Source organism: Symphalangus syndactylus, chromosome 4 (genome assembly GCF_028878055.3).
Source record: "Symphalangus syndactylus isolate Jambi chromosome 4, NHGRI_mSymSyn1-v2.1_pri, whole genome shotgun sequence".
NCBI classification, from domain to species: Eukaryota; Metazoa; Chordata; class Mammalia; order Primates; family Hylobatidae; genus Symphalangus; species Symphalangus syndactylus.
The window spans coordinates 64,041,316-64,058,206 of record NC_072426.2 but is presented as its reverse complement, the minus strand read 5'-3'; the positions used below and the strand labels follow the sequence as shown (position 1 = coordinate 64,058,206).

General features: G+C 39.1%; 1 protein-coding gene across 4 annotated transcripts in view; it reads left to right on the top strand.

The window, feature by feature from the left end:
• The window catches only part of EGF (epidermal growth factor), a 98,725-nt gene extending 92,151 nt beyond the window's left edge, over window positions 1-6,574 (top strand). For 3 of the 4 annotated variants that reach the window (XM_055273983.2, XM_063637772.1, XM_055273982.2), the window contains 2 exons: window positions 2,888-2,969; window positions 5,900-6,574. In XM_055273983.2, coding sequence (XP_055129958.1) covers window positions 2,888-2,969; window positions 5,900-6,153 — 336 coding nt within the window. In that variant the 3' untranslated portion in view covers window positions 6,154-6,574. The remainder of the gene's footprint in view (window positions 1-2,887; window positions 2,970-5,899) is intronic. The other variant, XM_055273984.1, reaches the window with a different exon arrangement.
• The last annotated feature ends 10,317 nt before the right edge of the window (window positions 6,575-16,891 follow it).

Below are 16,891 nucleotides of genomic sequence, written 5' to 3'. Positions count from 1 at the left end.
TGTTTTTTGTACAGACAGAGTTTCACCATGTTGCCCAGGCTGGTCTCAAACTCTTGGGCTCAAGCAATCCACCTGCCCGGGCCTCTCAAAGTGCTGGAATTGCAGGCATGAGCCACTGCACTCAGCTCTAATTTTCTTAATATTACACATTTCAACTCCCTAAACTTCAGTAGCAAAATAGTTGCCAGATTTAACAAATAAAAATATAGGATGCCTAGTTAAATTCATACTTATACTGAAAGTTCAAATTTAAATTCAAAGTTAAATTTAACTGGGTTCTGTATTTTATCTGACAATCCTAGATATTTTCCAAAAAGCACAGAGGTTTGGGAAGTTCAAGATGCTTCATTAATCACCCACTTCAGTAATTGATCTTGGAACACAAGAGGGCAGTCTTGAAACAGGCTACACATTCTTGAATCAGTTAAGGGAATTTCCATTTCTAGAAACCTGTCAGAGTTAACGACTGATTCAGTGTGTGCTGTTGGCATTATTTGTGGTATATATTGTGGAAGAGACTGGAATATATGGCAGGCCCATGGAGGATTGAATCCTTAGGGAAGAGCTATTAGAGAGAGGTAATGGAGGAGCAAAGGCAATGTTTGGGGTCCTTCCCACATTATTACCCCTACTCCCCAGCTCCCATCTCACTGTGAGTTCTCAGAAAGTAGCTTTCCTGTGACTGTGCTTTTGACTGCCAGGTGGTCATCTTTTCCTACCTGTAACAGGCATTCAGTGTTTCCTTATTTATTTATTTATTTTTTGGCCGGACTCAAGTATGGGGGAAAAAAAAAATAGAGGCTGGGCAAGTTTGCTCATGCCTGTAATCCCCACACTTTGGGAGGCCAAGGCAGGATTGCTTGAGGCCAGGAGCTTGGGACCAGCCTGGACAACATAGCAAGATCATATTTCTTTAAAAAGATTAAAAAAAAAAACTTTGCTGGGTGTGGTGGTACTTGCAGTTCCAGGTACTCAAGAGGCTGAAGCAGGAGGGTCACTTGAACCCAAGAGTTCAAGGTTGCAGTGAGCTATGATAGCACCACTGCACTCCAGCCTAAGTGACAGAGTGAGACCTTGTCTCTAAAAAGTGAGAAAGAACGTGAGTTCTAGCCTTATTCTCCCACCAGTTGGCTATCTAATCTTCAGCAATTCTTTAACGTATGCAGACCTCTGCCGCCCGCTCAGTACAAGGGGTTTGGATTAGATGATCTCTAAGATCCCTTCAGTCTTTATCAATTCCACAAGTGTGTGATTCTAGGACTAAGCTCTAGAATGTGTTGGTTCTTTGAGGCCTCATGACTTTGTGAACTTCTAAATTACCCAGATTTCACTTGTCAGTCTACATGGTATTTCATTCAGGTTTTGAGTAGCAGGTTTAATTCATCTCATTAATTCATCATCATGGGAATGAAGGAGAAACACAATCTGTGTATGTCTATTAAAAAATCGAAAGCATTTGCTGCTGTCATGAGCAGCTTGTTGGCTCAGAGCTATGTTAGGAGGCCTGGGGCTGCCGAACTCAGTCCCCCACAGCCGTCGTAACTGTCGTTGACAGCAACTGCTGCCGTAGATATCAGTGGGATTTGGAGAGAGCTGAACGCTCAAACTAGGAGAAGAAACAGCAGAAACAAATCTAGTTCCATCAGCTCCTTTCCCCACCTCAGCCCAGAATTTCGGGACCTATGTTCTTCTGGCAGAGAGGCACGAGGTTAGAAAATTTGCAGTGCAGCGGGTTGGATTTTGACTTGAGACAGAAATAATGGGCATGTGTCTTTAAACAGTGGGTCGTGTGTTGATTTAGCAATGTGTTGCTGCAGGAGATCATCAATGAGGAGGAGATGAAGCATGATTTGTATTATAAAAAATAAGAAAATGAAAATACATGTTCTGTGGATTCACCCTTCCCTTACCAACATTTCCCTGTCTTCTCCCTAATTGACCCCAGTCATTATGCCTTTCTACACCTTTCTCAAAGGAAAAGATGGGGAAAGAGATTGTTTTCTACTCCTCTTTCTGTTGTTTCTGAGTTGTATGCTACTTTCTGTGGAGCGCCCATTTCTGAACCAATGAAGCCTGATCGGCCAAAACCTTGGGGCAGTCCTTGCACTGGTTACTGATTGACAAGGAAGGACTTCACCAAATGATGTCCTTTGTCCTGTTGTATGGGGTCACTTCTTTTCTTTCCTTGTAGCATGGATCTGTTTTAATATCTAATCTATCTAGAGTGAATGTGAGCCAGTGAACTCTGGTCAGCCTGCATTGCAAGTGCCCAATTTTTGATAATACAGATAATGACAAAAGTAATCATTTTGTTGACTGAAGAGAAATGTTGTTTTCTGTTCCTCCCTATTAAAATTCTAGGTCCCTAGGCTGTTCAACCAGCTTGCAAAATTGTCATTGCAGTAGCAGTTATTACTACCTTTAATGGCCCCAAATTACTCAGAACTTGATAGCATGTTTAAATGAGTGTTATTAATGCGTGTATGTGCGTGTGTGTGTATGAAAAGTTGTAGCACACACATATATGAGATATTATTTGCCTGGCCTATGGGCAGTTCTTAGAATACTTATGGATTCTTGGATTGCTTACAGTAAATCAGTGGCCTCCAGGGATCCGTGACCTAAAAGCTGAGATTCCATAATTAGAATAGATTCTTCAGTTAACATATTGGTAGTGCCTAGTTGCTTTAAGAGAAAGTAACACAAGGCTCCTCACTGAATGTTGAATCTCTCTTTAGCTAGAAAGACTAACTTCACAGGGCCTTTCTTCTGACTTTCACTTTCCATAGGATGAACGTCGTAAAGCCATAGACTTTGATTCAATGTACGTTGAGATAATTTGTGAATTTTAACAATATCCTCTCTCCCTCCTTTTTGTTGTCTGCAGTTTGTGGTTGTAAAGGAACACCAAGACCTCAGGAATGGGAGTCAACCAGTGGCTGGTGAGGATGGACAGGCAGCAGATGTTGGTCAGTTTTTATCCCTGGCTCCTGTGAATGGTTATTTTTACTTAGATCCTGACTGTTTTTCAATAAAAAGTCTCATTTAACCACACACACACACACACACACACACAAACAAAATAACTAAATTGTATAAGCTATGTGAGTAGCTGGGCTGTATTGAAATGCCATGGACCTGATTTGCACTGGAGTTCTATCTTATATGAGGTTACCATGTTCACTCAAAACTCTAGTCACAGGGCCGCCCGTGTTCTTGCACTTTGAGCAAGAACACAATGGATGACTCCTTGATTTGAATTGTGTTTTGAGGTCATTCTTAGGGTCCAGGATCTATACTGGTAGCTGTAGGTATAGTTCCAGTTAAGTTGTAAATGGCTCCAAGAAAACATGTTCCATGTTCAACCCATCTACTGGGAAGTGTTTCTGTAAATTTAAGTTGATCTGAGGATTGTCCTGGGGATTTCAGAGTATTCAGGTCTTATCAGGGGCATGACCTTAGCCAGACGCCTGGCTGTCTGTGAAGTCCAGCCAAGCCACTTGTGGAGAGACCATAAAATCAACCCAGGTTCTCAGGAACTCAGTCTACTTCAGATAGAAATGAACTCAGATACCCTTAAGAGTTGTATTATGATCAACCTTTTGGTTTTGGGTCTCAGATTGAGTTTTGTTTCACAGGCCAGAGGATGTTGTTTCACAGGCCTTTGTGTTGTGAGCCTTTGGAAAGGTTTAGAGAAACTTTTGGCCAACAAAAACAGTTCCTCTGCTAATGAAAGGAGCTAATGAAATATCAACTCCAATTAAATTTTCTATATTTTTCTTTCTTCAATGTGCTTATTATCATAACCTCCTCCTCAGATTTCTTTCTGGAAAGAACATAGGCTTCTTGTTTTGGAAAACTCACTCTAAATTCCCTTCTCATACCTATGTTGCCATGAAACCCCAAATACTGAATTCAGTACAACTTTATTACCTAATTTGAAGAAGGCCTGGATATTAAGGTACACTTAAGAATTGAATATGAAAACTACAATAAATAACGTAGTTTTTTATATGGATCATTACTTTCCCCGATAATGAAAAAATTTAGCATTTTCAAAAATTTGCTTCAGTGCTTATTGTTATTGGTAGCACTATTAAAAAGTAATGGAATATTTGTAGCTACTACTTTTCCTTGAGCAGCTAAAAGTGCATAATTCTTTCTATAATGGTAGCCCACTATAGAGGCACATATAATATAATTTTGCAAGCTAATAGCACAATGATTTTACAGGAATTTGGTTAAACTTAGAAAAGAACTAAGGACTCATTACAGTTAGCTGAGTACTCAGGAATATATTAGAATGTCTCTTTTGCTGTTGTTGTTTTTTTCCCCCCGCACTGTACTGCAAACAATTTGACCCATTCTCTGTGGGCCACTCGTATAACTGCCTCCCAGCATGAGTGATCACATCCCCGCTCATGTCCAGCTGTCTCATAAATGCCTGGGGTGAAAATGCACATAGAGATTGGGGTGGGGGGAGATCGAGTGAGGAATGAAATAAAAGATCAAGTTTGGCTCTGAGCCAGTCTCTTCTCTGCTCCTGGAAAACTCATTACAGCACAATGCTAGTGTAGTTCCATAAAACCGTCTTCACTGAGCTCAGCCGATATCAGTTGACACAGGTTAAGTGCAGAGTGCATGCTAGGGGCAGCTGACTATGCCAGGGGAAAGGAAAAGAAATACATCTAAAATCTGAACTCAGACCAGGCACAGTGGCTCACACCTGTAATCCGAGCACTTTGGGAGGCCAAGGTGGGCAGATCACTTGAGGTCAGGAGTTTGAGACCAGCCTGGCCAACATGGTGGAACGCTATCTCTACCAAAAAGCACAAAAATTAGCCTGGCATGGTGGTGCATACCTGTAGTCCCAGCTACTCGGGAGGCTGAAGTAGGAGGATCCCTTGAGCCTGGGAGATGGAGGTTGCAGTGAGCTGAGATCTCAACACTGTACTCCAGTGAGACTCCATCTCAAAACAAAGATAGAGTGAGACTCCATCTCAAAAACAAAAAACAAAAAACTTGAGCTCTATCTACTCTCAAGTCATTTGTGGTCCAGATGGAGAGACAGAAGTACATGGTAAAAGCTAAAGAGCAATGTGTCAGGTAGTACAGTTCTTTAAATCATCTGAACCAACCAAGACTATTTTAATTTTTAAAAAATTCTTTTAAGTCAAGGTCTTACTCTGTCACCCAGGCTAAAGTGCAGCGGCTTGGTCATGGCTCATTGCTGTCTTGGCCTCCCCAGGCTCAAGCAATCCTCCCACCTCAGCCTCCTAAGTAGCTGGGACCACAGGCATGCACTACCATGCCCAGCTAGTTTTTTATTTTATGTAGAGATAGAGACTCCCTATGTTACTCAGGCTGGTCTTGAACCCTTGTGTGCAAGCCATCCTCCCACCTCAGCCTCTCAAACTGCTGGAGTTACAAACATGAGCCCCTGCACTGGCCTATTTTAATTTTTTAAAAATTGGGCCGAGGGTGGGGCGCGGTGTCTCATACCTGTAATTCTAGCACTTTGTGAGGTTGAGGTGGGCGAATCGCTTGAGCCCAGGAGTTCAAAACCAGCCTGGCCAACATGGCAACCCTGTCTCTACAAAAAATACAAAAGTTAGCTGGGTAGTCCTAGCTACTCAGGAGGCTGAGGTGGAAGGATCACCTGAGCCTAGGAGGAAGAGGCTGTGGTGAGCTGTGATTGTGCCACTGCACAATCTGCCTGGATGACAGAGATGTTTATCAAAAAAAAAAGAAGAAAAAAATGTGTCCAGAGTAGTTTGAAAATGGGTTATCTTTGTGTCTTATTTTCAGGCCAGTTCTTCAACCACTACCATTTAGGGTCTCTCTTGCCTATCTATTGTGAATGATATGAATATTGAAATTTCTTTTGTCTTTTGTATAGGGTCAGTGCAACCAACTTCATGGAGGCAGGAGCCCCAGTTATGTGGAATGGGCACAGAGCAAGGCTTCTGGATTCCAGTATCCAGTGATAAGGGCTCCTGTCCCCAGGTAATGGAGCAAAGCTTTCATATGCCCTCCTATGGGACACAGCCCCTTGAAGGGGGTGTTGAGAAGCCCCATTCTCTCCTATCAGCTAACCCATTATGGCAACAAAGGGCCCTGGACCCACCACACCAAATGGAGCTGACTCAGTGAAAACTGGAATTAAAAGGAAAGTCAAGAAGAATGAACTACGTCGATGCACAGTATCTTTTCTTTCAAAAGTAGAGGAAAACTATAGGTTTTGGTTCCACAGTCTCTACGACTAATCACCTACTCAATGCCTGGAGACAGATATGTAGTTGTGCTTTTGTTTGCTCTTTTTTAGCAGTCTCACTGCAGTCTTATTTCCAAGTAAGAATCACTAGGAAATAATTACTGGGAGAATCACTGGGAGAATCACTAGGTAACTTATTAGAAACCCAAATTGGGACAACAGTGCTTTGTAAATTGTATTGTCTTCAGCAGTCAATACAAATAGATTTTTGTTTTTGTTGTTCCTGCAGCCCCAGAAGAAATTAGGGGTTAAAGCAGACAATCACACTGGTTTGGTCAGTTACAAAGTAATTTCTTTGACCTGGACAGAACATTTATATCAATTTCATGAAATGATTGGAATATTACAATACCGTTAAGATACAGTGTAGGCATTTAACTCCTCATTGGCGTGGTCCATTCTGATGATTTTGCAAAATGAGTTGTGATGAATCAATGAAAAATGTAATTTAGAAACTGATTTCTTCAGAATTAGATGGCTTATTTTTTTAAAAAAAATTTGAATGAAAACATTTTATTTTTAAAATATTACACAGGAGGCTTCGGGGTTTCTCAGTCATTACTGTCCTTTTCCCCTACAGAATTTTCCCTCTTGGTGTGATTGCACAGAATTTGTATGTATTTTCAGTTACAAGATTGTAAGTAAATTGCCCGATTTATTTTCATTATAGACATTGATGAATTTCTTCTAATTATTTAAATAAAATCACCAAAAAACGTAAACATTTTATTGTATGCCTGATTAAGTAGTTAATTATAGTCTAAGGCAGTACTAGAGTTGAACCAAAATGATTTGTCAAGCTTGCGGATGTTTCTGTTTTTTGTTTGTTTGTTTGTTTGTTTGTTTTTTCCAGAGAGAGGATAGGATCTCACTCTGTTATCCAGGCTGGAGTGTGCAATGGCACAATCATAGCTCAGTGCAGCCTCAAACTCCTGGGCTCAAGCAGTCCTCCTGCCTCAGCCTCCCGAGTAACTAGGACCACAGGCACAGGCCACCATGCCTGGCTAAGTTTTTTATTTTTATTTTTTGTAGACATGGGGATCACACAATGTTGCCCAGGCTGGTCTTGAACTCCTGGCCTCAAGCAAGGTCATGCTGGTAATTTTGCAAAATGAATTGTGATTGACTTTCAGCCTCCCAACATACTAGATTACAGGCATTAGCCACGGTGCCCAGCCTTGTAACTCTTTAAAAAAAATTTTAAATCTACAACTCTATAGATTAAAATTTCACATGGTATTCTAATTAAATATTTTTCTTGCAGCCAAGATATTGTTACTACAGATAACACAACCTGATATGGTAACTTTGAATTTTGGGGGCTTTGAATCATTCAGTTTATGCAGTAACTAGTCCCTTTGTTTATCTTTCATTTCTCAACTCCTTGGACTTTGGTGATACCAGACATCAGAATAAAAAGAAATTGAAGTACCTGTTTTCAAATGGATACTTTATAGGAATTTTGGTAAAGATTTGGTGATGGGAGGATGACTTGAGGTTTGTGGATATTAGTTAATTATTCAGTATGATACCTAGCCCAGCCAATTTAGATTTTTCTATATTCGGTTTTGCTTTCATTGACAATTAATATCCTGGAGGATCAGAAGACTTGTCTATTTCTGCTGAGTCACTGGCCTCAGAAAAATAATAACCATAATTTCCCCCAAAGTTTTCTTTCCCTAAGTGTGAATATTTTTTCTTCCTCCAAAAGCTCACTTTTGGGTTTAGATTACATTTTTGTATTTTAGGGGTTCAGTGATGACAAAAGAAATGACACAAGACCACAGCTACCCATAACATACCATTATCTTTGTACCAGAAAATCCTTGTTTCCTTCTTAATGACTCTGGTACCTTAGAAACTGCGACTCTGCTAAGTCTTTGACTAGGCTATCTACCAGCTCCTGGTCAGATTAAAGAAAAAACGCACTTTGTGTTTTTTAATCACCAAGCCACCCTGCAAAGATATCTTCTTCTTGCAACTTCACATCTTTACCAGTAATGTCCTCTTTTCTTTAAAAATTCAAGTTTTAAGAACAGCATTTTCATGTAAAAACTCAATTTGTGTTTTTTCCAGACTGAATACTTTTCCTCCCTAACTCTCATGGTCTCATTGCGCGCAATGCCTGATTGAGCTTCTGTTTGACTAAATGTCCCCTACTAAGTAAAAAATGAGCATATTGGCCTCTTTTCTAGCTTCTAATAAAGGCTTAACACATTGTACTCTTTTGAAACCATATGATTCCAGTCCAACTATTAGCCTTGATTTCCAATTGATGTTCTTTTCATGAGAATAAATGATTATTGTGTGATCACTGAAAATGTAATAGCAGCACTAAATTATAAATCCTTAAAAAACACACATACACATGCAACCAAAACCAACAAAAGGCTGAAAGAAACAGAAAATATCTAGTCAATTTAAGTAGCTGTGACAGGCAAGATTTTATGGTTTGGTTTGTTTTCTTTTTATTTCCTCTTCATTCTTTAAGTCTTTAAATGAGAAACTCTTTTCCACATTGGTTCATTCTGAAACAGGAATTCCAAACTTTCCTGTTTGGAACTTGACAGGGTTTCTGTAGCTAGAGGCCATATGCTAGCAACAAGGAAAACACCAGGCTTTACATGCCTGGCAGTTTTCTACTGTGTGAACCAGGTAAGCTGTAACTGTTTCCCAGACTTTCATCCCTGCATATCATTGGGTTACAGTTGGTTACTGTGGTTAGATGCAGCAAAAGACAGATGCACAGGTGCCAGCTCATCCTCACTTTTCCTGGTGGTGGTTGCTGTCAGCCTGCGGATTGTCACCACTGTCCTTTCCTTAGTGTTTTCTAAATCTCTTTTTCCTGACTGTTGGTTCTGATGCACACTGATGATTCCAGGCCCACCACCAGACACAGACACAGCATCCTTCCATAGACTTCCCTGCCCACTCCACTGGACGCTCCCTTCCACTTGCGAAGCGGGGAATGCTTGACTTCATGGGTTTCCCAGCCAACTCCAACCTGTCCATGCGTCCCATTGCATCGGAGTGCTGATCAGTGACTTTGTTCTAATCCTCCAAATCCCCTTTCTTTACCTTATTTTCCCACCTCTTCTTGCAATTAGGTAAGGTTTAATTTCTATAATAAATTATTTTTATGACATATTACTCAATGATTTGCTTCCTTGATTGAACTCTGATACAACAGGCAAATTCAACCAAATATTCAAGGTACACGTAATTCTCATATTATACAAATTCTTCTATATAATAGAAAAAAGAAAACACTCCTCACCTCATTTTATGGAGTATTATCCTTATTTCTATAGTAGACAAGTATAGCACAAGAAAGAAAGATTACAGGTCAAACTCAATTACAAATATAGATTCAAAAAGTCTAAACAAAATATTTAAAAAAGGCCTTGGCAGCATATTGGAAAAATAACATTTCATAGCCAATTGGTAATTATATAATAAATGAAAGATTGGTTAAATATTTAAAATCATTAGTCATCATTCAATATAGGACCAAAGCAAAAGAGAAAAAAAAAGCATATTTTGAGTAGGGGCAGAAATAATTTTCAATAAAATTCAACATGTATTCACAACAGAACTTCTTAGCAAAAATATAAAGAAAAGTTAAATTCCTTAACTTGATGAAATCTATCAAGTCTGCTACTCCCAGCAAACATAATACTTAATAATGAAATATTGAGAGTATTCCCTTTAAGATCAGGACTAAGGATGCAACACTATCATCACTTCTTTTCAGTGGGATACCTATTCTAGGTATCTTAGTAATCTGACAGCACGATAATATCCCAAAGCAGTAAGATTAGATTTTTAAAATATGTAGGGATTTAAAATTTTTAGTTACACTCTATTTGCAGATGATATAGCTGTCCAGATAAAATGCAAAATGATCTATAGTTAAATTATAAGTAGGAACACAAAATATATCTCAGGAATGCTTACTAGAAAATGTGGTTAAAATGAGTAAATTATAATGGTAATATAAATGTGAAGTAACCGTGAATAAATCTAACAGGTGTCCAAGCCCATTATGCAGAAAATTAAAAGTGGAAAGACACTGGCTGGGTGCAGTAGCTCACACCTGTAATACCAGCACTTTGGGAGCTTGAGGCAGGAGGATGACTTGAGCCCAGGAGTTTGAGACCAGCCTGGGCAATACAGTGAGCCTCTGTCTCTTGAAAAAAAAAAAAAAAAAAGGGGAAAGACATTAAAGATTGAAAGATAGCCTAAAAGAAGATATACTAAGTTCATTAATAGAAAGTCTTAATGTTATAAAGTCATTAATTCTCCCCAGATAATTCAATAATATTTTAATAAAAATCTCATGTTTTTTCCATTAAACCTGGCAAACTAATTCTAAAATTCACATGAGAAGGTCTAGCTATGAACATCTGGATTTATCAGAAACCTACTGCTAAGAATAATTAAGAAAACTGGATTAAAAAAATCCATTTGAAGGCATCAGATAAATACTAAGGCAATGAGGATTCTAGGGGCTAAGATCTTAAGAAAGAATGAGAAATGCAAAGAGATAAACGTGACACTCAGTGTGTCACTTTTCCTCTTCCAGCGTTTGCTAATTTGTAAACAGCAGGCTAAAAGAAGAATACAGAAAATAGCAGTAACATGAGAAGTTGAGCAGAGCTTTTGCCATTGTTATGAGGCTAGGAGACAAAAATCAGAATTTAGGACCTGCCAAAGAAGAATGGCCCTGATGACCAACCCAAGGCTTCACATAAGATCTTTGAAGACCTACATTGTAGGCCAAAGATCTAACTAGAAACAGTCCAGCCCTCACAAAGAAACACAAATTCAAAATATTCATTCCCTAATGGAATTAAAGTTATTTGACCCCATCTTTAATGTTGCTACAAGCAAAAGTGAACTCTCTCTGAAGGAACATAATGCCATTCAGAATCTCTGATTATGTCTTCAAATTTTTATATACAACATCTGGCATTCAATAAAAAATTTCCAGACAAGCCAGGGGATAAGACAATTAGACAAAAAACAAGAGAAAAAAAAGGCCAAATAAGCAGACCTACAGGAGATTCAACAACTGAAGTTATCAAACATGGATTTTAAAGTAACTTAGGTTTATATATTGAAAAATACACAGTGAGAAAAAGAATTTCAGTAAGAAATGGGATCTTTAAAAATAATAAACTCGAAAGGCTGGGTGCAGTGGCTCACACCTGTAATCCCAGCACTTTGGGAGGCCGAGTCAGGCAGATCACGAGGTCAGGAGTTCGAGACCAGCCTGACCAACATGGTGAAACCCCCAGCTCTACTAATAATACAAAAATTAGCCAGGCCTGGTGGCATGCGCCTGTAATCCCAGCTACTCAGGAGACTGGGGCAGGAGAATCGCTTGAACCTGGGAGGTAGAGGTTGCAGTGAGCCAAGATCGTGCCACTGCACTCCAGCCTGCGTGACAGAGCGAGACTCTCTCTCTCTCTCTCTATATATATATATATATATAAATAATAATAATAACTCAAAAATACAATAACTAAAAGTAAGAACTTATTAAATGGGTTTAACAGCAGATGAAACACAGCTGAAAAAGAATTAATGAACTAGAAAATAGATCAGCCAGGTGTAGTGGAGCACACTGTAGTCCCAGCTGCTCAGGAGGCTGAGGCTAGAGAATTGCTTGAGCCCAAAAGTTTAAGACCAACCTGGGCAATACAGTGACATAGTGTGTGTGACTTCATCTTAAAAAAAAAGAAAATAGATCAATAGAAAACATCCATACTGAAGCATAAAGAGAAATAAAAAAGAATAGAAAGTACAGAAAAAGCATAAGAACATAAAAAACTTCTAATGTGCTTTTTAATTGTAGAAGGACAGAAACAAGACTGGGGTAAAAATCAATATTTGAAGAGATCATACGTGAAAACATTATAATAATGAAAAATAGTAAGTTGAGACACTACAAAGCCAAACGATAAATACAAATCAACCATAAATACAATTTTAAAAATTTTTTAAAGCAGCCTGAAATAAACTTTATTTTCAAATGAACAAGATGGTCAGATAATTTGTCCATGGAATTCATGAATGCCAGCAGAAAATATAATAATTGGCTGAGTATAGTGGCTCGCACTTGTAATCCCAGCACTTTGGGAGGCCAGGATGGGGGGATCACTTGAGCCAAGGAGTTCGAGACTAGGCTAGGCAACATAGGGAGACCTTGTCTCAAATAAAATAAAATAAAATGAAATAGTAAAATAAAATATAAAATAATAAATAAAATAAAATAAAATAAAATAAAATAGAACAATGTGTTGAAATAACTAGAATTCTACAACCAGCCAGCAAAAATAGTGTTCAAAGGCGAAAGCAAAATAAAGACTTTAGATAACAAAAACCCAAAGAACTGGACAACAAAACACCTGTACCAATACAAATATTGAAGAAAAATTTTCAGGCAAAAATAAAATGATCCCAGATGAACTCATGAAAATACAGCAAAAAATAAACAACTGAAAGGGTCAATATGTAGGTAAATGCAAATGAATATAGACTCAATGAAAAATAGAAAGTTACACATGAAGAAGAATTAAATAGAATGACTTGATCTATCAGACACCAGAAATTATTATAAAGCAATAGTAACTAAGAAGTATGGTACTCTTTCAGGTTAGACAAGTAGGTGAATAGAATAAAAAAGAGCTACATGGCCAGGCACGGTGGCTCACGCCTATAATCCCAGCACTTTGGGAGGCCGAGGCAGGTGGATCACGACGTCGAGATCGGGACCATCCTGCCAACATGGTGAAACCCTGTCTCTACAAAAAATACAAAAATTAGCTGGGCATGGTGGTGCACGCCTGTAATCCCAGCTATTTGGGAGGCTGAGGTAGGAGAATCGCTTGAACCTGGGAGGCAGAGGTTGCAGTGAGCCGAGATCACACCACTGCACTCCAGCCTGGTGACAGAACAAGACTCTGTCTCAAAAAAAAAAAAAGAGCTACACACAGAAACTTGAAAGATGATTGAGCAGTATAAGAATGAACTATTAATAAATACAGCTGAGAAGACTGATTCTCCATTCATGAAACAATGAAACAGATCCCTATTGTAAGCATTGTACATACAACCAAGGTAGAATACAAACTTAAATTTGGAAGGTCAAACTATAAAGTTTCAGAAGAGTTTATTGGAGTGTATTTAACAACCTTGGGGTAAGGAGAAATTTCTTAAGACTCCCTGAAAAAGGAAAATATCAAAAAGTTGCCATTAAAATTAAGAATCTCTAGTCTTCATATCATAAAGAGGGTAAAAATACAAAATTCAAGCTTTGAAAATAAATTTTTGATATATATAGCTGACAAAGGAAGATATAAATCTAGAATATGTAAACACTTCCTAAAGTCAATAAGAAAGAGACTAGCAATGTAGTAGATAGATGGGTAGAAGTGGGAACACAAATGTGACCCCAACACCACATGAAAAGGTGATCAGTCACATTAGTAATAAGGGCAATGCAGAATGAAACCAAAATGAGATACCACTTCGCACCCAGCCATTGGCAAAAATTATTAAGTTAGGTAAGTACCAGTTTCAGCAAGGATGTGGGCCTATCAATACTCTTACATACTTCTGGTGAGAGATACCTCTGTATCTCAAGGCACATACAAAAGAGTTCATGATCGCAGAAACAAAAAACAAAAAAACAAAAACTGGAAACCACATAAATGCCAACAGTAACATGAATTTTAAAATATGGTATAGTTTTATTATGGGATACTGCACAGCAGTTTAAAAATGAATTACAGCTATGCACATGAAAATGGATTAATCTGGAAAGCTGTTTAACCTGGATCAATCAGAAAAATAGAAAAGAAGCTCATTTTATGACCAAATAATTCCTTTATATAAATTTTATAAGCAGGGAAAATTAAACAATATATTGTTTGTGGATACAGGCTTAAGTGGTAAAACTATGAAGAAAAGCAAGGGAATCACTGCCAAAAAAATCAGAAGTGTAGTTGTTGGCTGGGCACAGTGGCTCACACCTGTAATCCCAGCACTTCGGGAGGCCGAGACAGAAGGATCACTGGAGGCCTCGAGTTCAAGGCTGCAGTGAGCTATGATCAGCCCGAGATGACAGAGCGAGACCCTGTCTAAAGCAAACAAAGAAACAAATAACAACAACAAAGGAAAAAAAATCAGGAAAAAAGAGTAGTTGTCTTTGGAGCTAGAAGAGGATGCCTTCAGTGATAGGTACTCCAGGGCTTCTGAGGGTCTGGTATGTTCTAGCTCTAAGTCTTAGTGGTGGACACATGCATGTTTTATTATTATTATTTCTCTGTGAAGTGCCCAGTACACTTTTTTTCACTTTTTGAAAAGAAATTGTCCTTCAGTTTTCTATTAAGCACTTCATGGATTCCAAAGCAGAATTATTCACATTCTTTGCATTCATTTGGGCTGGGTTTGCTCAACTCTCGATCCCCGAAGCCATGGAGCATGCATGCTGGATTCCCATGTTTCAGAGCTGGAAATTTTCCTCCCCAGTGTGAAGAGCCTCAAGAGAGGCAGAAGATGCTGTTTACTACACACCTTGAACACTTAGAGGGTTAAAGAAGATAATGGAAGAACTGAGGAAAGAAGAACTGTGTAATGCACAAAAGACAACACAGAAAAAATAGAAATTGGCATTTGGAATCTCATAAGAAATTATTTGGTTGGGGATGATAAAAATAATGTTCATAATTACGATGAGAAGGAGCATTCGAATTCTGGTGCTTTGGTTTGCTCTAATCATCCTTCTCTTTTCTTCTATTAATTTATTCTGACCTTTGAGAATCTCTTGTTTGGGTTTTCCCCTCCCTTTCAGTTTTACATGCTGCCTTTTAAATTCTTATGCAAGCTTTTCTGTGTTTGCTAAATTAAGTAGATCCATAAAGCAATACATATGTTTGTAGTGAGCTGGAAATTACAGTGAAACTGTCTGTTCTTCCTGCATTCATGAGATAATGAATAGGGGTAACTTTTTAAGGAAATAGACTAGAAAATCAAGATCACAAATGGTAGGAGGCAGAAGCTTTCACAGTCTGGCTCCAGGGTTTTCTGCCTCTAACAACTCTTTAATCCTCCACTGTATTAGAACTCTCAGAACCAGCTTCGTTCCTTTCTTATTCCAAAATTACAGCTCTCTTTCCATTTGTCTCAGATTCCAAATGACTTTTTATCCCTGCACAATTGTTACCATCTTCTTATTTTAAAACTGTCATCAAAACTTAGCAAGGTTCTCAGAAAACAAGGCAAATGGAAAATTCTGTGCTTCAGTGATTGCTCAGAGCCTTGGAAGTGGGCACTCTGTCTGCTCGTGATGAGAAGAGAGAAAAGACCTTCATAATCCTAGCTCTGCAACTGGAGAATCTTAGAAATACAGCATGCCCTAGAGGCCATAGAGTTCTGCTCAAAGTAAAATTCCCTTTCCTATGTCTCTGAAGAAGGTTCTTTGGTTTCAGCTTTTGACTTAACACTGCAGTCACAGGGAGCTTGAGACTTAGCAACAGACAGCTGTTACGCTCTTGGAGTTGTAAGGAAATTCTTCCTTAGGGAGGTATTATAGGCCTCCTCTGGGCTAGCTTGGGTCTGTACAAGACCAGTTCTTCAAATATGAAAAATGCCGTCCCCTCATTTCAACATGTCTCCGGAGAGTCTTCTCTTCTGAAAGTCAACATCCCTGCTTTTGTTGCCCATATAGTCTGTTTTTAGGCGTAGTTTTAGACTGTGCTGGTGCCTCTTGTTTGGAGGCTTGGCTGCAGTATGGCAGCACCCTTTTTAAAGTGAGATGCCCAAACTGAGTATCAGACTCCAGAGGAGGCCTAAATCCGGGGGGTACTAAGTGTTTTATTCCCCCTTTTATACTAAAGTTCCCAAATTTTGTTAGTTTTGATAGAAACTACGTGACACAGGAAGCATGTATAGAAATAATCAGGGATCAGCATCAGAAATCCACTGGAGTAGTTGCACTACAGATATCTTCATTGTAAAGTCGCCACAGGTAGTCAGGCTTCCATCAAGATATGAAATGAAATATCCTCCCTGGGCCCTGGGCAGGAGGAGCCCCAGGAGCTGGGTCTACTCCTCAGTGCCCCACCCCAGGGCCTCTTGTCTTGGATTCTCTCTGCAGGTCTGTTCCGCTCTCCTTCTCTTGGCGAAGTGACCTTTCTATGTCTTTTATGTTTCCTTAACTTTGGTTTGCCTGTGCTCCGTTTGGCATGAAATGGACCTACCCCAAACGCTGTAAACTTTTCATTTCAAGTGTTCCCATTGCCATCGCCCAGCTCAGTGTCTCTCAAACTTTAGTGTCCACGAAATCAACTGGGGATTTTGTTAAAATTCCAATTATAGTTCCATAGGTCTAGGATGGGGAGTCCACATTTCTACCAAGTTCCTAGCCAACGTGGATGCTGCTAGTCCACAGATCATACTTTGAGTAGCAATGAATCAGGCTGCAGCTGTCCCAGTTTTCCAGTTACCCAATTCCAACTTCCTGGGAAAGGGAATTTTATGATCGTGTTCCAGTTTTTGGATTTGTTCAGCCTGGGTCAGGTGTTCACTTTGGTCCAATTAGCTACTGGA